Below are 24,370 nucleotides of genomic sequence, written 5' to 3' on the forward strand. Positions count from 1 at the left end.
CGTGGGGTGACTGTCACGTGCCCAAAATCAAGTGGCCACCTCTGGTCTAAAGAACCTACTGTGGGCCGGCCCGGTGGCTCAGGCGGTTAGAGCTCCGTGCTCCTAACTCCGAAGGCTGCTGGTTCGATTCCCACATGGGCCAGTGGGCTCTCAACCACAAGGTTGCCGGTTCGATTCCTCGACTCCCGCAAGGGATGGTGGGCTCTGCCCCCTGAAACTGAGATTGAACACGGCACCTTGAGCTGAGGTGCTGCTGAGCTCCCGGATGGCTCAGTTGGTTGGAATGCGTCCTCTCAACCACAAGGTTGCAGGTTCGACTCCCGCGAGGGATGGTGGGCTGTGCCCCCTGCAGCTAGAAAATTGCAACTGGACCTGGAGCTGAGCTGCGCCCTCCACAACTAAGACTGAAAGGACAACAACTTGAAGCTGAACGGCACCCTCCACAACTAAGATTGAAAGGACAACAACTTGACTTGGAAAAAAAGGCCTGGAAGTACACACTGTTCCCCAATAAAGTTCTGTTCCCCTGTCCCAATAAAATCTTTAAAAAAAAAAAAAAAAAAAAAGAACCTATTGCAGGACCCTGAGCCCCTGGCCTGGCTGGGCCTCAGTTTCCCCACTGGCACCATCATGAGCTGGGGGCTGCTCCCTGCAGTCCTTCTTGGCGCTATCTCAGTGATGCTCTGACTAGAAGGCTCCTCACTCCTCTGCACTGAAGAGGAAGCGCGGGGGCAAGGCTCTCAGCAGTGGTCAGCTCCCCACTCCGCAGGAGCTTGACCCCAGGCACCTGGTGTGGAGTGGCCTGGGGGCCTCCCAAGAGACCCATTCCTCCAGATAAACCATCAGCAGCTGAGGCAGCCACCACCTCTCCTGACAACAGCCAGGCCCGTTCTACACACTCGACATGGCAAGGGGAACCCATGTCCCGCCCCCAGGATAGAGGACAGCAGGTCCCCACCGTGACTTGTCATGGCCCAGGAGCCCAGGTGGCTCCACGGCCTGGGTGTACATGCCTGTGTCCTGGACACTCGGTGTGGTAGAGTGGTTTTTTAATTGTTCCCTAATTTAAATTCAGATGTACTGGAATGTGGCAGGATTGATGTGTCTGTTCCTGGCGGGGCCACCCCGCCCCCGCTGCTGCCAGTCCACAGGAGTGAGTCAGGGACTGGAGGAGTCAGGAAGCGTCTTGACCAGTGCTCTGCTCTCTGCCTTGGTTTCGGATGCTAATCTGGGAGCCTGCCTTGTGGTGTTAAAATGCCAGGATCCTGAAGCTGCTCCTCTCACCTGAATGGTTGATGCTGGGAACTTCCAATGGCCTGTGAGTCCCACCTCCCCTGGAACCAGGGTGTGGGTACCATGGGGCGTGGATGAGAACATGCAGCCCCCACCAGCCCGGATCTTACCTCCGCTCTGCTGGGAGCCCAGACTCTGCCTTGGACCGTCTTAACTCGTCCCATCTGCAGATGTCTTTTGAAGACCCATTGTGCCCCTGACAGCTCCACACGAGCCTCTGCTGGACAGCCAGTGCTTTGAAAGCCACCCAGTTAGAGTTCAATAGCCGGCTCTGCAGAGAGGGCCCTTTGCACCGATGACACCTATTCTCATTAAAACAGTGGTAGGTTCTCTGCATAGAATATCGGCTTCCTGTGGCTTCCGTGCTGTGTCTTCAAATCCACGTAACCTCTTGCCATATTGATTTCTCCAGTACGTGAAAACCCGGAGGCCGGCTCTCGGGGCCAGTGTTAGATCTGACTCTGAGTGCTGCCAAGAAGCCAGCTGCAGGAGGGGAGCCTGGACAGGCCCTGCAGGGGGTACAGCAGAAAGCGGGGGTCCTAGCTGGAGTTGGGGCATGCATATTCCACTGCGGCCACCGTGGAAGGTGAATTAGGGGATTGGGAGAGAGGCCTGTGAGGGTCGTTGGGTGCAGAGAGGCTTTCTCAGCAGAGCAGGCTCCTGCCTGCTGTGTCCTGAAGTGGCACACAAGGCCACCCCTGAGCATGTAAGCACCAGCTGCTTCTCGGTGGCACAGTGCCATCTGTGGGAAGTGGGAACAGGTGAGGCCTAAATGTGTGTCCGCAAACCCCACACCAGTTTGGAGTTAAGGCTTTCTTGCTCTGATCTTCATTTGTTTGACCATTCGTTCATTCAGCAAATGACCCCCTGGTCCCCACTGTGTCCCAGGCATGGTGCTGGCCTCAGACAGAGGGCAGGAAAGACTTGACTCGACATAGAGGAGCGCACACAGGGCCAGAGGCTCGCAGTAAGCTTGCGCGGCCTGGCCCGGGCCCAGCCCATGGAGAGCACTCCGTCAGTGGCACTTACAGCCTTTATTACTGTTGTTGCCCGGTGCAGGGCCTGCTGAGGGGCCCACCAGACGGGACCAAGTCCTGGTTCCCCTCGTCTACCAGAGACCGTCACCCCTGGCTGCCTTTCCCTGGGCAGACTGCAAGCTCCGCAGCCTGCTGTGGGTCCTTACACAGGGCGATTTCACGGCCGCACACGAGGGCGGTGATTTGGGGCCTGAGCTGGTGCTGCAGGTGGCGGGAGCCCCTGTGTCTATGACTCCACAGCAGTCAGGTTATTGGAGACAACCGGCTGCATCCCGTGGAGGCTGCCTCAGTGAGACCCCGTGGAGGCACATCAGAGGGGCTCATGAGTCCAGGCCTGCAGCCACGGAGAGCAGGCAGGATGGTCAGGGCCTTGGCCGTCCCCAGGGAGAGGGCTTTGCAGGTCCCGGCTCAGCCCCACTGAGTTCGGGGTCCACGTGTGGAGCTGCACGGTGGGGCCACAGCTGCTTGCGAGCCTGGGGGTCCTGGATGCCGAGCTCGTCCTTGCCTGGCCATGCTGAGTGGCTCCAGCAATGAGAAGACATCTTAATTGCCTATGTGATTGTCCCAAGATCCCGCTTGTCTCCCATTCTGAAGACAGGAGAGAGTGCGCTGCGTGGCTTCCTAATTAAGAAGGTCTGCGTCCCTCAGGCTCACAGGAAGTTGTTACATCACCACTAGAAACCTCTGCACCAGACATTCATTAATTACAAAAAGGACAAGCTATTGATTTTACCAAGGGTGGAACTTAGTCACTCACCCTTTGTGCCAAGTACCAAATGTGTATTCTCAAAGCACAGAAAATGGAAAATGGAAAACATTTGGTGTGTACTGTCAGGCTCTGAAAGCCACAGGCTTCTCCAGTGGAAGGGAGCCCAGAAGACAGCAGTTGGCAGGAAGAGCAAGAGGACGGAGAAGAGGCAGATTGGAGGCCCCTGCAGCCAGCGGGGCTCCCTGAGCAGAGTGGTAAGGGTGCTTTCGACTTGCTGTCACCCCCGTCCCCATGGCCGAGTATGATGCTCCAAGGGCCACCTTAAGATGAGCCTCAGAGCCATCCACCCTCCTCCCCGGGCAGTGCTGTGGGTCGGACACAGCGCACTTGGTCTCAGAGGCTCTTTGTAATATGAGCACCAGAGAGAGAGAGAGAGACCCGCCTGTGCAGGCGCTGCAGAAAGCACTTGGCCATGTCACCTTGAGTCCCCATTTTACACATAGGAGGAACTGACCCTGGGAAGGTGGGCAGCGTACCTGAGGCCACACAGCCAGATCCCTGTGACCCAGTCTGTGTTCCGGAGCTAACTGCAATCCCCTTTGCTGTCACCTCCTCTTTTCTCCCTGGTGTGTGCACGGGGAGCCCCCCAAGACCTGAGCCCCCTAAGGTTGTGGACACATGCTCAAACTGCTGGGAGGCACCTCTCGGGGGTCCCCAGTCCTTCCTGCCAGTAGCCTTAAGCACTTGGAAGAAAATGTGATTTCCCACAGAGGCGTTTTTTCCTTCTCCCGCCGCCCCCAATCCTCCATTAAAAACAGCAACAGCCAACAACTTATGTATTTATTTACTTTGCCTGATGGAGGGAGACGGGCTGCGAGGAGGCGGCAGCTGGGCCGTGTGCAGGGAGCCATCTGTCTCATTGTCAACTCCACACCCAGCAGGGAAGTGATGGCCCCTTAGTCACTTGGCCAGCAGGGCTGCTTATCAGGGCGCCGAGCGTCCCCCAGCCAGCAGTCAGGGACTCTGCTACCAAAGAGCAGACGCCTCACTGCCCGCCTGTTTGCTCCCATTTCCCTTAGGGGCGGCCGCAAGGACCTCACTGCCCTTGACCATCCTCAGAGACCTGTGCACTGGCTGGACACCTTCCGGGGCAGCCAGGGGAGGAAGGCCATCAGAATCTCGGGTGGCAGCACTCGTGGGTGGGTGCTCAATGCCCTGACATCGACTGCATCCTGCTCCGAGGCCTGGTGGGGCCCCGTGGAGCCTGGAACATTCACCACCATCCCGAGACAAGGAGAGAGATGAGCCCCGGACTGGCTCCTGCCACCCAGGCCTCGCCAGTGTCTTGGCCGTGCTGCCCAGGTGGCCAGCTACCTCCCCATGATCCCCAGACAGCACTGGTTCTGAGGGCACATCCTGGCACACGACTTAGCTGCAAATATTGAGCTCATCAGAATGGCCATGAGGCCCAGGGCTGGGCACCCGCGGTCCCCTCCACCCAGCAGACACGAGAATTGACTGTGTTTGGTGCCAGCCGCGTAGACAGGAATTGCTGGGCCTGCACTGGGCCTCTGCCCCTCCTCGGGTCCCACGATGGCTGAACCAGTGGGAGAAGCTTCCACAGCCTTTGGTGCCCGTGTGTGGGACTCCTGATGGCCCGCTGGTGCTGAGGGTGGGTGGCTGCAGTCGGTTGGGGTCATGTGGTGGAGGGCAGGGCTTCAGGCCTAACTGGAGGATGAGCTCAGGAAAGCTCTGCTAGACTGAATTGTCACAGCTGCACTTCAGGAACAGGTGGAAGGAGGGAGGCGAGGGAGGTATCTGGCCCTAACAGCGGGCACCTCGCTTACCCCCAGACCTGGCCCTCCACCAGACCCAGCACTGCTACCCCAGCTTCCAGACCCTGCTGTTCCCACTGGAACGCTCACAGCCTACTCCACTCCCAAAGGTTATGGCCTTTGTGCCTGGGGAGGGGTGGGGCCCCTCACTGGTCTAGTCAGTTTTCCTTTTTTAATAAGTATAGAAAGTTCAAATACATGCGAAAGTAAAGAGAAGAAAGAACTTCCATGTAGTTACCAACGCAGGCCAGCCTTGCCCGTCTCCCCACCCAGGCTCATTGGAAGCAAATGTCGGATCACATTGTCGCCTCGACGAATCTCAGTGTGTATCTAAGAGCTATGGACTCTTTGTCATTGGCTTATTCTTGCTAGTGGACTGGCCTCTGGCCAGCGGGCCCTCGGCTCCAGCCTTCCTCCTCGCATCTGCTGCAGGACCAGCATTCCCAGAGTCAGGCTCTTACAAATGCAGCATTTTTCTTGTGCTGGGACATGGCCGAGAGTCGGGGCTTCCTGAGCCAGGAGTTCGAAGGGAGCTAGAGGGTCACCCAGGTTGACCACCGCCCCGATGGCAGGTCACCTGCCAGCTAACGGGGGCCACCACCCGCTGAGGCCTCCAGTTGGGGATGGCATGGGTGCTCTCCCTGCTCCTTGAATCCACATAGACCTGGGAGGGACAGGCTCTTCCCCCTTTACAGATGAGGAAACTGAGGCACGGGGTGAAAGGAACTGCCCGAGGGTCTGCACTGAGCTGTTCTTGAGACGCTGCCCTCTGCTGCTTTCCAAAGCGGCCATTCCTTGGGGTGGCTTGGTCTCCTGCTGGGCCTGGTTCTGCCATTTGCTGTTGACAGCACCCTGGGACCCCCTGTGGACAGGACCTGCCCAGGAACTCTGTGGGCACCTGGCCCTCTGGACCCCCTCACGCTGTGCTACTTCACCTTTGGTCCACACTGTTGTCATTTTCTATGTCAGCGTAATCTGCCTAGTTGTTGATGTGTTGTCAGCTAGGTCAGCTCCCTGGAGCTGGGTCCCAGTGTCTAAAACAGGGCATGTGCCTGATGTGCTGCGTGCATGTGGAGAGGGAGGGAATGCAGGCTCGGCCTCACAGTGCACGGCGGTTTTACTCAGCGAGCGTTGCCTGTGCCCTGCTGCCCTCATGCGCCAGGCTTTGAGTGGGCACTGCCACGCCGACCCTCCCTCTGACGTTCTGTGGACTGTGAAGAGCACATGCCTTGTGGTGTTCTTGGTTTGGAACACTTTTATTGAGATATTAATAGAATTGCGTGCCGTACAGTTCTGCGGTTCACATGTGCAATCGGGGGGTTTGGGTATATTCACAAGTTGTGCACCCATCAATTTTAGAACATTTTTGTCACAAGAGAAATGCTGCACCCCTCAGCTGCAGCCCTCCTGCACCCCTAGCAACCACTGATCTGCTCTCTGAACTTGCGTGTTCTGGACGTGTCACGTAATGTGCTCACCCGGGAGGTGCGCCTTTGTGCCAGCTGTTTTCTCTCTGTGTTAGCTTTTACTGACTGGTGTGGAGTGGGGACAACTAGGACGGTGGTCCTCACAGCAACCCTGTGGGGTGGGTGGATATGGGCCTATTTTTCTGAAGAGGAATGTAGGTGAGTCTGTGGGGGACCCATGACTGGTAAGCGGTGAAGCCACTGGCCCGGAGGGGAGGCTGGGCCGGTTGGGGGCAGAATGAAGAGGCCACTCCAAGAAAGGCATGTAGTGTGGTGGTCCCAGGAAGGCCACCCGTGCTCCGCGGGCCACTGCCCCGTCCAGGTATCTCCCAGGGCTGTCAGGCCTAGTAGCTCTGAGATCATACTCACCAAGCTGATGGCAGGAGAATGTGGATAGCACTTCCCATTCGGTCAAACCCCAGATGGGGTTCCTTAGGGAAGGGAGTCCGTGACCAATCAGTTTAGGAAAGCCCGGATTAGACATAGTTAAACAGATTTATTTTACTTCAAGATTTTTCAGAACCTTGACCCAGTGGGCATTGTTTCTGGTGAGAGACCAGTTAGCATGTAGGTTCCCAAACCAGTGTGGCTACAAACTATCAGAAAAGCTTCACCTCCCTTTTGGAGTTGGGGAAACCTGCTGCAGGTTTGCAGTGAGTTCTGTTCACTCCAGTGAACAGCGGTACACATCCTCAAGGGAAAGAAGCAAAGTGAATGGTACAGACAGGTGGATAGATAGGCAGACGGACAAATGGACAGAGCGATGGCTGCAGTGGGTGGGGCTGCTCCCTGGGTCTGTCCTGGGCCCAGCAGCCCTTCTCAGCCCCAGTGCCAGCGGTCTTCTCCCCAGGAACCTGGCCTCAGATGGGTCATCCCTGCCCGCTGTCCAGGGCAGCCCTGATAACGGCTCCCAAGCTCATGCCATCTGCTCCACAGGGCCATTTGCCACCACTCCTGGAGCCCTCCCAGCTCCCTTGAGCCACAAGAGCATTTGGCTGGTGACCCAGGCACTTGGGGACCAAGTTCCTTGCTGGAATGCCACGTCTGCCAGTTTGCAGAAACGCCAGTGGGCTGGAGAAACAGGAAGTCCCCTCTCATTAGACTGGACCTGGCTCCAGTGGGCTCGGCAGAGGGCCCAGGCGGTTGTCCCCTCAGTGCTGCGGTCCTGCCAGCAGGCTGGGCACACACTCTTGCTTTTTGAGAAGTCCTTTTCTTTCCAAGCCTCTTGCCTTCTTTCCCTGCCCCAGGGATGGAAACTCCACCAGCTAGAGGGAGGGCCAGCCTGCTCCAGAACCCCAAGCAGAGAGGGGCTGGGCTCTCAGAGCCAGGAGGAACCTTAGCATGGGGTCCAGCCCACCATCTCCCCTTCTCCTGCTCTCAGCCAGCTCCCACCAGGCCCTGACACCCCATTTTTCAGCTCCGGGACCCCACATGCACTGCCCACAGTGGGGACCCCAGAAGGGCCACTCTGCTGAGCTGTGGCCTCTAACTGCTGTGGTTGAAGGGGAGCCACAAGTCTCCTCGGCCACACCAAACAAGTTCCACAGGGAGGGAGAGGAGAAGGCCCTGCTGTCTTCGCCTGGTGGCCTTGACCCTGCATTATGGCCACATCGGCCATCCCCCATTTGGGGCAAGGATGGTTAGACAGGGTCCGGGGCCCTGCCGCTCAAAGTGGTCTCTGGGCCAGCAGCATCGCACACCTGCACGTTTGTTATAATTAAGTCTCAGCTCCCCACCCCGAGACCCACTGGACCAGAATCTGCATTTCCAGATTCCCGGGTTTGAACAGTCCTGTTCTAGCGCCTTCTGCCTGGATGTGCATAGAAGCCTTCAGCGGTGCCCAGCATGACGTGGCCTTATCCTCATGGGGTGCCTTCAGCACCAAGGGCCGGGCTCCGAGTCCGCCAGGCCCCAGGAAGCTCAGGGATTTTGCCCCCCTTAGAACTGCCTGCTTAAAATTGGAACGTTTCATTTTCTCTGGGCTGTTTCAGGTCAAATTGCATAGCCTCCAATTTTATTTTTTTAAAAAAGTCAGCCAGAGATGAAACCAGAGCAACAGGAGGGCCTTCTTCAGTACCATGTCTTGATAAAGCCACCATTTTCCACGTGTGCTTCGAAGACTGGTCAGATGGGAACCGGAACCCCTGTAAGGAGCACCATCACTGTCCTTTAAATACCTGAGTGTTCCATTGGCTCCAAGCCGCAAGGTTTTGACGGTTTACACCTGGTGACATTTGGAGAACAATTTCTGAGAAGGCTGAAAGGGAGGAACATTGGGTCTAACCTGACATTCCATCCTCCGGCTCTGTTCTCTCTTTGGCCAATATCCCATTTGTCTGTAAAACACTTGGGCCTAAAAATAGCTGCTGGGGCCTGGTGTCATTGTGGATGAAGGGCAGCTGCCCCATTTCTTCAGTTTTCAGACACCCTCAAAGTGTCGCAAGGAAATGTCATCCCAGAAGAATTTGCACGGCTCTTTAAACCTGAATTTCCGGCCCAGTGGGCAAGAGAGCTCTGTGGCAGGACAGGATGGGCCTCGGGAATGACTGATTCTGCTGCGGTGACCTCTGCCCTGGGGCCACGCCACTTGGCAGCCAGGCCAGGCCACTCTTGAGAGTGAAAGGGGGCCCCGTCATACTACCCCCAAGCAGGCATGAACCAGGGCCATCCTGGGCAAAACCCCACCTTTGGCCAAATCTCTGCTGGTCAGTTGGCTACACCCCCTCAGTATGGTGACCCAGCTACTCTAGTTGCTCAGAGGAAGGAAGCAGCAGAGAAGGGGTGACAGGACTCAAGGTGCCACTTCCTGGGCATCCGTTCTGTCCAGGGCTCCCCACCCAAAAAGCGGTCGCTGTTGCTCCTGGTACAGTGAAGTGGCTTTCTCAAGGTCACATGGCCAGTACAGTGTCTGTCCCCACTGTCCTTTGGGGCAGAGACCATGAGCAGCTGGCATTCCTGGGAGGGGAGCAAATATGGGGTTCCCCGACAGGGTCCCTCTTTTCCTTCCCCACTCAGCTCTGCTGTAGGTCTTCCCTCCCACATTTCACGTGAACTACATTTCCAGCTGAAGTTCATTACCAAAGAGACACCGGGAGTGGGATTCCACGGCTGTGAAAGGTGAAGTGGGGGTACCCACAGAGCTCGGCCAGTTCCCTGTTGGCTGCCTCCCTGCAACCCTTCAGGGGCTCCTTCCTGGTGTCCCCTCAGTGGAGCTGTGCCATGGGAGGTGCCCTGGCCCCTCCAGGCGTCTCAGCTGGCAGACAGGCCTGTCCGGAAGTTGGGGCTTGGGGCTGGCACCTAGACAGTCCCAGGTCCTGCATGGGTCTAACCTGCCTCTTCCTGTGTGTGACCCACAGCCCGAGACCGAGGACGAGAAGAAGCGCTTTGAGGAAGGCAAAGGGCGGTACCTGCAAATGAAGGCCAAACGACAGGGCCAAGCCGAGCCGCAGCCCTAGACGCCCACCTCCTACTACTGGGCCTGGAGCAGCCCCAGCGTCTCATCACTTAGAAGTTACCCCCTTCGCCAAAAACCCAATTTACGTTGAGAGCTGGTGTTGTGTGCAGTATGTGTCTCGCAGTATTAACCTGTACTCTCCTGAAAACCTGTACACCAAAGCTTTATATCATTTCAGTGTGTAAGTGCTACACAGTATTGTCCCCGATCCCTGGAGGCATTCCCTGGAGCCTGGAGAGTATTCCACGTTCACTGTACGGTATGTGAAGACTCCAGCATTACTAATAAAGCTGCTGTTTGGCTGGACCTCCGTCCTACGTGGTCTTTTGTCTTGGGGAGCTCCCATGGACTGGCGCACCTGTCTTCCTTCTGGGCCCGCCCTTTCCACCCCTGCCCTGACTGCCCGTACCTGTGGTATCCCAGAACCTCAGGCACAGCAACACCCACTCGTGTTTGCCTGATGACTTGCTCACTGGAGAGAGCGCCCCTTCCCCCTGGGGCCCTGGTTCCATGCCCGGACCCCGCGGCCCTACACAGCGCCGCACTTGCCCTGTCTGGCTGGTGCAGAACGGCAGCTCTGAGCTTTGTGTAGCCTTCCCATAGAGGGGGTGCATGAGGGGAGTCGGGCAGGTGCCGAAGGCGCTGAACTCAGCTGATGGAGCTACAGCCCCGCATGTGGCCTCTTCTCACTGGACGCACCCACCCTCACCTGGGCTCTCAGGAGCAAGAGGCAGGGGTTCTATGGGAAGGAGCCTCCCAGCTGGTGCCTGACATGGAAATTGCCCCAGCCGTTTGGGCAGGGGGCTTGTAGGGATGGCTTGTGGGGTGGAGTCTGAGGGGCAATGTGTGGGTGGATCTGTGAGGCCGTGTGTGTGTGCGTTTGTGTGCGTGCACACCCAGTGTGCATACGTGTCACTGTCTGCATCTGGTCCAGCAGCGTCAGGGCAGATGTGCTGCCAAGGCCACCGCAGGGGCCAGCCCCCGGACCCTACCCACAGCTGAGCAAGACCCCTCTACCAACGTTCCTCTCAGGCTCATCCCCAAAGCCTGGAGGTGGAGACGGGCTGCCAACAGCTGCAGCCTCATGCGCAGCTCCCTAGGCCCAGAGGGAGCGCAGCTCCAGATGTGCAGAAACACCCGCCAAGAGCTTCGGAATCTGTCTCGGGCCCCAGTCCCAGCTGACGGGGTTATTTCCTGCCTGGGAGCAGGGGGAGGGGACACGCTCCCACTGGAGGCCACAGCAACCCCACCCTGTCCCTCAGCCCGAGGGCCTCCCTAGCTCCACCCACACCCTGCGCCAACCATAAGATGGGGGGTGCCTTGGGCTGGGAACGATGAGTCCTCCCCAAGCAGACGGCCCAGCCTGGACCAGCCAAACCAATATCTGTGAAACCAGAGACTGCCACACCGGCCCCCAGTAGCACCTGAGCCCTGGGGGACTTCCTGAGGGAGGCAGGCCCCCAGGGCACCTATATCCTTCATAAGAAGGTGGGCCCTGGCCTCAGACTCTCTATTCATTCTTGGTTTGGCCACTCATCTGTGTGGCTCTGGGCAAGTTATGTATGTACCTAAAACCCACCTCCCAGGGCAGCTGGGAGGAGCCTAGGCTAGCAAAGCACTTAGTGGAGCGGTTGTTGGAGGCCCATCTCCAGTCTGCCCCCAGGGCACTAGTACAGGCTGCAGTGGAAGAGCAGGGCTGGTGGAGGCTCTCCTGGGGCCCCAGGCCTGGGGCAGGGGCCAGCTGGGTAGCAGTGTGGCCCAAGGCTCTGAATGGCTGAATTGCCCGGGTTTGCCTTAGAAATGCCATACTTGATTATCATCCTCTCTGTGTCACCGTCCCACCGCTGGTGGGCTATTTATAACCAGGGCCACCTGGGCAACCAGCTGGCCTGTCCACAGAGGGCTCACTAGGGGCTCTGTGACTTCCGAGAAGCCACATACAGAGTGCATGGCTCCCCATTCGCCAGCCCCGCTTCATTGTGGAGACTTTCTATGTAAACACCTTCACTCTGGCTCAGGACTGACTGCAGGCCCACCCTGGTCTCCCTAAAACCTTCTCCAAACTCCCCAGCTGCTCCTGGGGTGTGGCGCCGGTATAGGCAGGAGCGGGCTGTGGAGCAGGGCAGGAGGCACTGGCTGCCTTTGGTTGGGTTTGGTCCTGGGCAGGTGTCCACATTCCTCCACAGGGCTGCCCACTCAGGGGTACTTCCCAGCTGCATGGGCAAGATGGTGCCATGCCCGCAGTCCAGAGTGACTTCAGAGGCCTTATGCCCAGGCTGTGCATGGTCATAGGCTTCCTAGAAGAGACACACAGGATCCTCTGCCTGGACAGGACGCCAAGACGTCAGTGGCCTCTCTCATGACTGGAGGGGTTTCCAGGGGCCCCATCAAAGGGACTAATGGGTTTCCCCCAGATGTCCTCCAGCCTATGGATGACAGCCTGCATTCCCCCCAAGAGTGCTACTGGGGGTGGGGAGCTCCTGACAAAGGGAGGGGAGGGAGTGTCTCCGCGAAAATAAGACCTAGCCGGACAGTCAGCTCTAGTGCGCCTTTTGGAGCAAAAATTTAATATAAGACCGGGTCTTATATATTAATTTTTGCTCCAAACGATGCATTAGAGCTGACTGTCCGGCCAGGTCTTATTTTCCGGGAAACAGTAGGTTGCAGGTCCTGGCCTCTCCTAGCTGCGTGGGCGTGGTCCCAGCTTCAGAGAACATTTCTGAGCCCTGCTGGGAAGAGGCAACCACCTAGCAGGCCGGGGTCTTTATTCATCTGATTCTTGTAGTGGGCTTCCGATGCCCGAGGATGAGTGAACCCTCCATGGCTGGCCCAACGCCGCCGCTCCCTGCCCCGCTCCCTGAACTACGCAGCAGTTCCTAGAAGCTGCACGTTCTCAGGCCTCCGACCAGCTCCTCTCCACGCCCCGCCCCTATGTTCACCTTAGATGTGGCTTCCTCCAGGAAGGCCTCCCTGAGCCCCCCACTCCTGGCCCTGCGTTCTCACTGTCCATTTCTGTCCCAGGCCCTCTTAGCTCCAGGCCTGGGTGGTCCCCAGGAGGTTCGAAGGCGGCGTCAGGAGTGTGGACCGACCCAAGAGGGCGGCGAGGGCCCGCGGCGTGGTCCAGGAGTCCCAAGAGGCTCCGCCCTCCCCAGGGCGGCTTCAGCCCCGCGGCCGGGTGTGGGGAGGGCGCGCCTCCACAGGTGCGGCGCGGACCGCGGACCCGTAAGCCACCTGGACAGACCGACGGCCGCGGCGGGCCGCGCCTCCCAGGGGCGGGGCGGAGCGGACCGAGGGGCGGCGCGCAGGCCCCGCGGAAGCACGCGCCCTGCTCCGCCCCCCGCCCCCGGCCGCCGAGCGCAGCCTGCCCAGCGGCGGGAGCCGAGCGCGGCGGCGGCGGTGCGCGGGCAGCGAGAGAAGGCAGGGAGGCAGGGCCGAGCCGAGCGGAACGCGCCGGCCACAGGCGGCCGCCGCCAGGATGCTCCGGCCCGCGGGCCGCTCCGCCGCCAGTGGTCCTCGCTGTTCCCGGCGGCCCGCGCTCGACCCGGGGACGCGGGAGCCACAGCAGCTGGAGGCTGGAGCCGCGAGCAGGAGCCCCAGGCTCCCGAGCGCACGGTGAGCCACGCCGCCCTGGCCCGGGCGCGGTTGGGCGGGAGGACCCCGAGCAAGGAGCCCCGCGGGAGGACTCTGGGCGGGGAGGGGCTGTCCGCAGTGTCCAGGGATCGCGGGCACCGCCGAGGGCTGCGCAGCGCCCGCAACTTGGACACCTTCAGGGTAACTTCCCCGAGGCTGGGCCCTTTCTCCGTCCCCCGAGCCTCCAGGCCCTGCAGCGCCGCCCGGGGGGCTCACTTGCAGAGGGCGGGGATGGCCGGACCCAGCCCTGCCCAGCGTGGCGCGGGAGGGGGGCGTCCGGGAACCGCGGTCCCGCTTTGACGAGTCCTCGGCGCTGGGCAGGGATGGAGGCCCCGCTGGGGTTAGACCTGCAGGCAGGGGCGCGCCGGGTCTGGCGGGGGGATTCTGAGCGCGAGGAGCAGGGGCCGCGGAGGTAGGGGGCGTGACGGAGATTGGAGGCTCCGCGCTGCGAGCCCCACCCTGGGCGGCGCTCAGGCCGGGCACGGCGGCACCGGTTCTCAGCGGCGCGGGCGGACAGCTGCCGGGGGCGGGGGACCGAGCCCGGGGAATCCTTTCAAGTTCTGGGTCCTCTTTTGTTGCGCAATAGAGCCCTGGGGCCACGCGGCCTCATTGGCTGGGGGGCCCTGACGTCACGCCCAGGCCCGCCCGCAGACCCCGCCGAGGGAGTCTTCTGGACCCATGGGTCCCAGGCCTGTCACACCTGCAGGCTGCCCTGCGACTTGCTGGGAGGTGGGGGTGGGGGGAAGGAACAATCTCCGAGTTGGGGGGAAGGGAGAAGCTCCATCTTGAAATGCTGTGGGGACAGTGTGAGTGCGATGCAGGAGAAACTTACCAGCTAGGGGTGGTAACACCCTGGGTGCGGATCCCACTGGCCAGAGCCCAGCCTGGAGTCTGTCCCCAAGTGTCCCCTGCTTCCTGTGAAGAAAGAACAAAGAACATGTGTGTGATCTATGGGTCTCTGGTCACCAACCTGGAGGAAGGGAAACTCCATGTTCCCACAGAGCCAGCCCCTTCTCTTTCCGAATTTAGAGACCTTGGTATCCACTCCCCACCCTCACCCCAGTGACTGACATTCTTCTCCCATCCCAGGACCACCACACTCAGGGGTCCCAGGCCCCAAACGCAGCCCTCACGCTGCCTCCCCGTGCTGCACGGGGCTCCAAGCCTCAGTGTTCCCATCTGTAGTGAGGGGCAGTAGGGCCCACCCTGCAGAGGTAGGAGGCTCAGAAAGACCACCTTAACTCAAGAAACAAACCCCAAAAATTCCTGTTCCTGTGCATTTCGGAGTTTGGAAGGCCAGGATTTTTATGTCAGGCAAAGTTTGGACCCTGGCTCCTACACATAATAGCTTGGGTAAATGGTTTTACCTCTCTCTGCCTCTGCTTGACCATCTTTAAAAATGGAGGTGGTGATACTATGCGGCACGCAAAACAGTGGGGATGCTAACTGGGGGGAGTGTGCCTGTTCTTCCCTCTACCCACAGGGCATGTTCCCCTGCTCACAGACCCAAAGCCTTGCCCTGCAATGAGGCCCATTAGGTTAGATGAGGGGAGAACTGGCACTGGGAAAGGCTGTGCCCATGGTAGCCTGTGGCTCCTTCTCCACCCCCCTGCACCAGGAGCTGGGGGGGCTGGGGCTGGGCTGCTGGGCCCAGGGTCACAGGACAGACAGAGCCTGCTTGGGCATCTGAGGGAAGGCCCCCCAGTCTGACGGCTGAGGTGACGGCCCAGTGCACGTGAAAAAAGATGCTGGCCACCCAGGTGCATGCTGAATCCAGTTTCCTATTTGGTAATGCAAACACCACTGGTATCTGCAGCCTCTGGCCCACAGCAGCACCCACACACCGCCTGCTCTGGACCCCCATCAGGCTGCCAGGCACTCCACGGGGCTTGGTGCAGCCCTTTGGCCTCCCCATCCCCAAAGCTGGGCTGTCCGCTGGCAGGTCTGAGGTTCACCCACACCTCTAAGCTCAGTGTCTTAGAGGCAGACAGTATACGTCAGTGGGCTGGGAGGGCTTGAGTACAGACATGGCAAGCATCCACTGAGCGCTTACTGTGTGCCCGGTTCCATTCTAAGCACTTTCTCTGACATAGCTTATTAACTGCCCACAATGCTTTTCAAGGTAGGTACTATCGTGTCCAGCTTACAGAGAAGAAAACTGAGGCCCAGCTGAGTCAAGGAACTGGTCCGAGGCTGGAGTTAGAGTCTAGCGGCTCTTACCCCACACTGTGTGGCCTCTGTATACTGAGGTCAAGAGGTTTGCTAGACACCAGAATGACCAGTGGAGGGTCTGGGGTGGGGAAGGAAAGGCTGCTGTGCAAGCAGAAGCTGCCTGTTTGGGAAGAAATTCGCTGCCCCAGAAGCCCCCCAAGCTCCTTAGGAGGCCCTTAAGGGGCACTATTGTGGTCCAGAATGAGCTCCTCCCCTGGGGCAGGGGTCTGGGCAGGCCTGAAGCAGAGCCACCAAGATAAATGAGACACATCCCTCAGAGGTCCCTCGGTGTTGGGGGAGGAGGGGGGCCAAAAGAACTTCAGACAAGACAAGCACAGGTGCCTGGCAGCATGCTGGGAAGTGTTGCTTCCTGTGCTCTGAGCGCCAGGGTCCTACAGTGGCCTGTCCATCCCAAGCTGGAAACAGTCCCTGGGGATCACGTGGCTGTGTTTGGTACAGTAGGCACCCATAAGGCTGTGTTTGGTACAGGGGCAGGAGAAGTGTAGCCAGTGATATTAAACAGGCTCCCAGTGAAAAGGGCCAAGTGGAGGCGGAACACATAGTGGGCCTTCACTTAATGTGTGCTTCTCCCCACACGGCCTGCTCCAGGCTGCGGCCAGAGGGTCCTGCGGGAGCCTCACATCAGAAGGACTGGCCAGCACTCCCCACAGGGAGGCAGCTGAGTGCTGCCTAGCTGGGAAGGAGGAGGGAGGGACTCACTGCCCAGCCCTCAGGCAGGATGGGGCAACTCCCCAACACATCCTGCCTACCATCCTGTGTCCCAGGCTCATGTCCACAGGCCGTCGGCAGTTCCTCCTTGGGTCGAGGTCTGGTGCCTGGGCTATCTACAGACCCATGCTGCCCAACGCGTCCGCACATAACACCGACCACCCACTGTGTGCAAGACCTGACCCAGGGCTTAAGAGATGGCTTGCCTGTCCAGTCCAGCCTCCTTGGAGGAAGAGAACATGAGTATAGGACTTTGCTCGAACCACACAGCTAGAATGCTGGAGCTTAGTTTGAACCCCAGTGTGTGGTAGTTCTGGGACCTTCCAGCTGTGCCTGGATGTGGAAGGCCAGCTGGAGGCTGAGCTGGGCAAAGCAGGCTGCCCTTTCCCAGGTTGGGCCTGAAAGTGGTCCCCAGATCCCTCCTCCCTCACAGGGGAGGTTTAGGGGACTCATCCTCCCAGGCACATCCTCATTTGGCCAAATGCAGTGGGACAAATGAAGTTGAGGGCCTCCAATGTGCAGTGGAGAAGCCTCGTGAGGACTGTGGAAAGATTTGGGACGTTTGCTGGAGAGAGGACCAGGGCACACTGGGGCAAGATGCCCATCGGGGCCCAGCCTGGCTGGTTCCCTGAGGACACGGCGAGCCTGGAAGGAAGCCCAGACTCCAGGCCTTGACCAGGAGTGGGTAGAAGTGTGGGAACATGCACTTATTAGGCACCTCTGTGTATGTCCCCTGGGGTTCCAGTGACATGGGCAAGAGGCCACAGAGGGGAGAGGAGGGAGAAGCAGCCCAGCCCAAGCCAGGACCAGACAGCAAATGGCATACTGGGGGTCCCCTCCGTCTTCCTCTCCCAGGAGCCCTGATGCTGTGGCCAGAGGGAGTTGCTGAGCACTCATTGGCTTCTCCCCCCCTGCAGATGTTCGTTGTCCCTGCTGTCCCTGGGCTACCAGGTGTGAGGGCTGCTGCTCCGAGCCGAGGCCTGACTCTAAGGACGATGCCCCAGCCGCCCGCCAGCTCCCGTCTGCACCATGAGTGATGAGCGGCGGCTGCCTGGCAGCGCGGTGGGCTGGCTGGCGTGCGGAGGCCTCTCCCTGCTGGCCAACGCCTGGGGCATCCTCAGTGTGGGTGCCAAGCAGAAGAAGTGGAAGCCACTGGAGTTCCTGCTGTGCATGCTCGCAGCCACCCACATGCTCAATGTGGCAGTGCCCATTGCCACCTACGCCGTGGTACAACTGCGGCGACAGCGCCCCGACTACGAGTGGAACGAGGGCCTCTGCAAGGTCTTCGTCTCCACCTTCTACACCCTCACCCTGGCCACCTGCTTCTCCGTCACTTCCCTCTCCTACCACCGCATGTGGATGGTCCGCTGGCCCGTCAACTATCGGTGAGCTCCCGGGCGTGTGTACATGTGCACTTGAGTGTCTGGGGTTCTTGGAGACGGGCACCTGTGGGCGTGAACATGAAGACACCTGGTGTATGTGTACCTGTGTGCACAATGCCCTCCATGTGGTGGCCGTGCCCCGTGTGGGGTGCCACACCTGTGTTGTGCTGGGGACGGTCAGGGGGACTCAGGAGGGGCTGCTCCGGGCTGCGGGGGCCATGGCCATGTAGGGGTGCTTGGGTGTGCCGTGTCCAGTACACACATGCTTGGTAAGAGGGATGTGTGACACTGTGCACGAGTGGCCCCTGTGCGAGGGACAAACCCCACCATGCTGGTTGTGTCGTGCTTAGGATATACTGGGGGCCAGGGCAGTTGGGGATCCTGTGCAGGTACCCGGGGGTCTGGGGAGACCCTGAGAGTGACATTGGGTCCTTCTGTCCTCTCTCCACCCCGTGTCAGTCTGAGCAATGCCAAGAAGCAGGCGGTGCACACGGTCATGGGCATCTGGATGGTGTCGTTCACCCTGTCGGCCCTGCCTGCTGTCGGCTGGCATGACACGAGCGAGCGTTTCTACGCCCACGGCTGCCGCTTCATCGTGGCTGAGATTGGCCTGGGCTTTGGCGTCTGCTTCCTGCTGCTGGTGGGCGGCAGCGTGGCCATGGGCGTGGTCTGCACGGCCATCGCCCTCTTCCAGACACTGGCTGCACAGGTGGGACACCGCGCTGACCGCCGCGCCTTCACTGTGCCCACCATCGTGGTGGAGGACGCGCAGGGCAAGCGCCGCTCTTCCATCGATGGCTCTGAGCCCGCCAAGACCTCGCTGCAGATCACAGGCTTGGTGGCCACCATCGTCGTCATCTACGACTGCCTCATGGGCTTCCCCGTGCTGGTGGGTGAGCCTGTTGGTTGGGGGGAGGCTGTGGGGAGGTGTGGGCTCGAACAGACATGGGGTGGGCACACTGCAGACATCAGGCCGTGAATCCTCACACCCAGTCCTTTAGGGGGCACATTAGCATCCCCATTTTACAGGCTTGGAAACCAAGATTCAGAGAAGATGACCCACCTAAAGTCTGGGCAGCGTGGTGGGGCTTGAACCCTCAGGTGACTGCATAGCCCAGGGTCTTTTTGCCACACTGCGGGGGAACTTTTCCTCACCTGAATGAGGCCCATTCGATGCAGAGGGAATGGAAAGTGGGGTAACATGCCCACAGGCTTCCCGGTGGGTCCAGGTCCTAGGATGGACAGAGCAGGACTTTGTTATGGCAGAATCGGCTTTGCTGCCGAATTGGGAGGCAGGGCAGGCTTTGAATGTAGACATTCAAAGACAGTTGGACTTGATCCCAGGGGCTCAGGAAAGGCAAGGTGAGGGCTGGCCTGAGGAAGGCCTGCCAACAAAGGTCCAATGTCCAGCGAGGCTACCTGGTATCCTGCCAGTGAGGCTGGACCCAGGTCTGGCCCGAGAATGAAGTCTAGATCCAGTAGCCAAGTCTTCCCACCCCTGGGGCTCCAGCCTAGCCCCCTGAAGGGTGTGGAGCAGAACAGGTAGAGGTGTAGGGGCAAGGACCAAGTAGCTGGACAGGGCTGTGTCCCTCAACATTGTACAACATGAGCTCAAGAAGGTGATAGGTGGGGTGGCAACCTCATAGTCAGGGCACACACTTTGGATGCAGCCCCTGGTGACCTGCTACCACGCTTAGTGGGCCCGGTGCCCCCTGGGTACAGGGTCCTCTATGCTGATGAGGGGAAGGAGCATGTGTGAAATGGCAGAGGCAGTAGTGGGTAAGGGCACCCGCAGCTTCTCTTCACGGTAGGAAAGGGGTACCGTTTCGGGAGCCCACTCTGCAGCAGGCCTGGTACAGGGTCTGGAATCTTTGTCTCAGCCTGTGGAGTGTTCTTTGCCCATTTCACAGATGAAGAAACTGAGCCCCAGAGAGGGACTTTCTGAGGAGCACGCAGCTCACTCACATAACAGAACCAACATGATGTCTGCATCATGCCCACTTCCTCTTTGATGGGGGGATAGTTAAATATCACTCTGGATGGGGGAATGGGAGAGGACGAACAAGGCACCCTTGGCAGTGACACAAAGACTGCCTGGCAGGACCCTCTGATCTCAGAAACTGCTCTGATCCTCCTCCTCTGGGGTCCGAGGCCTAGACCCCCAGAGTAGGGTCGGGCCAAGGAGGCCACTGGCCATGGAGGAGCAGGAAGGGCAGAAAGGTCCCTGAACTGAGAGGCTTCTGACTTGGTTCTCGAAGCTTCAGTTTCCTCTTCCCAAAATGAGGGTGATAATCCATGCCCCTTCTTCTGTCCTCGGGCGGTCATGAGGGTCACGTGAGGAAATGCACACCCAGTACTACCTGGTACACTGCGAAGGGCTGTGCTCACACAGGGCTGTGACTGCTTATCTTGGCAGCCAGCAGCTCTCAGTGGGCAGGGCCTTCTCCCCTCACACTCTGGCTCTCTCTTGCCTTAGAACCTAGAGCTCTGTCTGCCGGTGGGCAGTCAGACCTGCCATCCAGAAGAGAGAACTGGGGCTGGGAGGGGGAGCTGTGTGACGGGGGTCCTGCCAGGTGCCAGGCTGACCACTGTGTCCACAGGTGGTGAGCTTCAGCAGCCTGCGGGCAGACACCTCAGCGCCCTGGATGGCACTGTGTGTGTTGTGGTGCTCGGTGACCCAGGCCCTCCTGCTGCCCATATTCCTGTGGGCCTGTGACCGATACCGTGCCGACCTCAAGGCCATCTGGGAGAAGTGCATGGCCCTCATGGCCAACGAGGAGGATTCGGACGATGGTGAGGATACCGAGTGGCATCTGGGTGAGGCCACTTGAGTCATTGGGATAACGGCTGTTGGCTGACTACCCCGTGGCACTGAAGGGATCCCATTCTCAACTGCCAGACACCCCCTGTAATGCCCCCCCAAGTCCTTGAACCTCTAAGGGACCTAAGTGTATCATGGGGCACCCTCTATCCTGCTTGCCTGCCCCAGGCAGTTGCTGGGGACGCCAGGCTGCATGTGTTCCAAGTTTCCAACCTTAGGGGTCCCCAGTGTCTCCTGCCTGCCCAGGTCCTATGTCCCCCAGCAAGGACAGTGTTACCCTGCTACGTGCCGGGCACTGTCAGCCCCTTGTGAGTATTTAGTCCCCCAAAGCTCATGAGGCGATCTCAGGTCCACCCCCACTGACGAGGGGACTTGTTCAGTGTATGACTTCCCCAGTCCCACAGCTGAAAAGTGGTAGAGTCGGAATTTGAACCCAGGACCCTGCCCTTCTTTCCCACTAACCAGCCCTCTGCCCCAGCTGAGCCTGTGGGGGTCCCTTCACTCACGCTTGGATGCCCCCACGTTTCTGTGGCCCTAAGCGTCTGTCCAACCCTGCAGATTCCAGCCTGGAGGGCGGCATGCCTCCGGACCTGGTGCTGGAGCGCTCGCTCGACTACAGCTGTGGGGGTGAATTTGTGGCCCTGGACAGGATGGCCAACTATGAGTTCTCCCTGGAGGGGGGCCTGCCCCCATTCTACCCGCTGCGGCCCTTGCAGGAGGACAAGATGCAGTACCTGCAGGTAGGGCCCGGAGCCTGCTGTCGGAATGTGGGGTTGGCGGGGCATGCTGACCTCCCAAGGGCATCTCGTGCCTGCCACAGCCACAGGGGGTGGCCCCGGGTCTGCAGCCTGCAAAGGGGGGCACCCCCGTCCCTGTCGCCATGTTCCCTTGTGCTCTGGGAGAGTGGTCCGTCCGCACCTGTGTTGTTTTCCTGGGGCTCGGCACCCCACTCAAAGGGTCTTCTCCCCAAATGACCCAAGGTACAAATGACAACACCGAGGGGTTCGGAGAGATTATCACTTGCCCTAAAGAGAACCGGGGTGCCTTGCCCCAGGTGTGGTCCCTGACCCATGGGCTGCTTTGTCCGGTGTAGGGAGCCGTGGGTCCCTATTTTCCAGAAGGACAGCCCAGGTTAACCCCGTCGGTCCTGACAGGTCCCGCCCACACGACGCTTCTCGCACGACGATGCGGACGTGTGGGCTGCCGTCCCGCTGCCCACCTTCCTGCCACGCTGGGTCTCAGGTGAGGACCTGGCTGCCCTGGTGCTGCCCGCCGGGCCCGACCGGGGCCACGACAGCCTGCGGGCCTTCGCGGAGGACGCGCCCCCATTCCGCGCGCGCCGCCGCTCGGCCGAGAGCCTACTGTCGCTGCGCCCCCCGGCCCTGGATGGCGGCCAGTGCGGCGCCCGTGACTCGCCCCCCAGCAGCCCGCGCCGCCGCTCGGGGCCTGGCGGCCGCTGCGCCTCGGCCTCGCTGCTGCCTGACGCCTTCGCGCTGACGGCCTTCGAGCGCGAGCCGCAGGCCCTGCGCCGCGCGCCGGCCCCGCCGCTGCCCTTCCCCGCGCGCGCCTCGCCCGCTCCTGACCGCGCCCCGCGGGGCGAGCACGCGGCGCCCCCTGGCGGCCCCGGCTCGCAGCGCAGCCCCGGGCCGCGCCCCGCCACGCAGGGACACGCCGGCCCTCTGCGCACCGGCCTCAGCGCGTCGTGGGCCGAGTCCGGGGGCTTTCATGCAGCGGGCGGCGGCAGCACCAGCAGCTTCCTGAGCTCGCCGTCCGAGTCCTCGGGCTACGTCACGCTGCACTCGGACTCACTGGGCTCGGCGACCTAGGGGCCGCCCGTGGGGCCGAAGCACCAAAGATGCCAGCCGTCCCAGCCGGGCCGGCACAGGGCCTCACTGAGCCCGCCATCGGCGCCCGGACGTGTGCCCGCTCTCCCCGGGAGGCAGGGCGCCGCATCGTTGCCTCCAGGCAGTGGGCGTTGCCTGTAGAGGCCACTGCTGCTCTGGACCACAGGCTGGGCACTTCATCTCTGGGGCAGAGAGAGGCAGCGCCTGGGGAAAGGTGGGCTCTGCATGTGCCCAGCCCCGGGGTAGCTGGGTTGGGACACGGGATGGTGGTCAGCCTGACGACAGGGCCACCACCAGACGGAGCAAAGCGCGGCTCTGCAGGAGGGAAGCCACTGGACCACACCCGGCTCTCCACTCTGCACTAGAACTGTCTCACCTCAGGAGGTGGGGTACAGAGGGTCTCTAAGTGCAGGGGACTTCAGGGCCCAAACAAGCTCAGAGCAGGTCTCCCTGCTGACCGGTTCTGCCTCGGTGTCCCCATCTGTGACAAGCAGGTGACCATGTTAGCTCTCAGGACTGTTTGAAGAAGTCTGCTGGTCCATGTGCCCTGGCCACTGAGTGGCATGGACATGAGAGGTAGTCTAGGACCCTCCGTGGGTCCTTTCTGGATATGTCTTCAGCGTGTGGCCTGGTGTGGCCCCAGGCCTGAGGCCGCCCACTCTCAGTGCCCCTGGCCCCCTTGGGAACTCGATGGACACCGCAGCTAAAGCACAACACTTTTGCATCATCACCATGGCACCACACCCACCTTGACCACTGTTAGTGTCCCCACTCTCATCACTCCATCACTGTCTGTGGGCCACCTCTGTGACTCCCACCATGAAGATATGGGTACATGGTAGGAAGGACTGAAGCAAAGGGAGAGTGGGCTTCCTTATGCTGGTGCCCGTCCCCACCTCATGCCCCCCCCACCCCGAGATCAGTCAGGAAGGAATCCTGGCTTAAAGCCTTCCAGGTTCTGGCTTGAAGGCTTGGGTTCTGGCAAGAGTCCTCCCCTACCCTGTGGGCAGGGCTTTTCTCTGCTCTCCCTCCTGGCAGACCCCTTGCAGGCTTGGCCTTTGGCATAGGCCCTGGGGAGGGGCCTGCTGGGTCTTCTGTGGGGGAAGCCTCTAGACACAGGCTAAGGAGACGCCCAGGGAACAGCTGTACCCTTGAGATGGAGGGACAGGGACACGTGCAGAGATTGTCTCATCCTGGGCCGTGCCTCCATGCAGTGGCCCCTAAACGTGAAGCAGGAGTGGGTCGAGGGCCTGCACTCTGTCCCCTCCTGCTCTGCCACCTGGAATTGCAGCACTGCCTCTGCCCCTCCAGTGGCCAAACTGTTCTCCTCACCCCCCAGACTGTGTCCCAGCCCCAGAAGAGGCCACTGGGAACAGGGAGAATGGACTGCCTAGCTCCATCTCTGCTTTGGAGGCCTGCAGTCCCTGGCTGTGAGGTAATCTGAGGGATGAGCTGGCCGCAGGTGAACAAGTCAGGGGGCTGCAGTCGAGCTCTGGCCAGTGCTGCTGTGCCTTCAAGGACCAGCATGTCATGAGGTCATCAGCTAGCCACTGTCCCCCCTCAAGCTGGCCCATTTGTCACCTTGGGTTTTCACTCTGTATTTCATATCCAATGGCAATACTTGCAGGGGGGACATGGTACCCCGAAGTCCCTCCAGTCATGGTTTTTACAAAAATAAAGAGGGAGGACCCTGAGGCCTGGGGCCCCCTCTCACCTTGCGCAGCCTCCAAGCCTATTTGCTGCATTGATAAGCAGCTTGACCCTGGGCGTAGTGGGGAGTCCTGTCTTCAGACCACCCAGCCCAAAGCCAGGGATCCGTTTGTAGTTTTTTGAGAACTAAACATTTCTTTCTGTACAGAATCCAATAAAAACATACTATGATTTGCAGCTAGTATTTCTAGGCTGGTTTCATGGAAACGCCTTTCTAGAATCTAACAACACCCCTGGTCAGCTGACCCT

At 59.9% G+C, this 24,370-nt stretch overlaps 2 protein-coding genes across 2 annotated transcripts in view; both read left to right on the plus strand.

The window, feature by feature from the left end:
- The window catches only part of ACOT7 (acyl-CoA thioesterase 7), a 91,804-nt gene extending 81,704 nt beyond the window's left edge, over positions 1 to 10,100 (plus strand). The window contains exon 9 of the mRNA XM_081057353.1: positions 9,697 to 10,100. Coding sequence (XP_080913479.1) covers positions 9,697 to 9,795 — 99 coding nt within the window. The 3' untranslated portion in view covers positions 9,796 to 10,100. The remainder of the gene's footprint in view (positions 1 to 9,696) is intronic.
- Positions 10,101 to 13,187: 3,087 nt separating this feature from the next.
- On the plus strand, positions 13,188 to 24,298 carry GPR153 (G protein-coupled receptor 153). The gene is made up of 6 exons (XM_081056461.1): positions 13,188 to 13,406; positions 17,282 to 17,749; positions 18,206 to 18,635; positions 20,347 to 20,539; positions 21,126 to 21,307; positions 21,722 to 24,298. Exons 2-6 carry the CDS (start codon positions 17,394 to 17,396, stop codon positions 22,391 to 22,393), a joined length of 1,833 nt encoding a protein of 610 aa, XP_080912587.1. The 5' UTR covers positions 13,188 to 13,406; positions 17,282 to 17,393; the 3' UTR covers positions 22,394 to 24,298.
- Positions 24,299 to 24,370: the final 72 nt, after the last annotated feature.

The sequence above is a fragment of the Rhinolophus hipposideros genome, assembly GCF_964194185.1.
Source record: "Rhinolophus hipposideros genome assembly, chromosome: 8".
Taxonomy (NCBI): Eukaryota; Metazoa; Chordata; class Mammalia; order Chiroptera; family Rhinolophidae; genus Rhinolophus; species Rhinolophus hipposideros.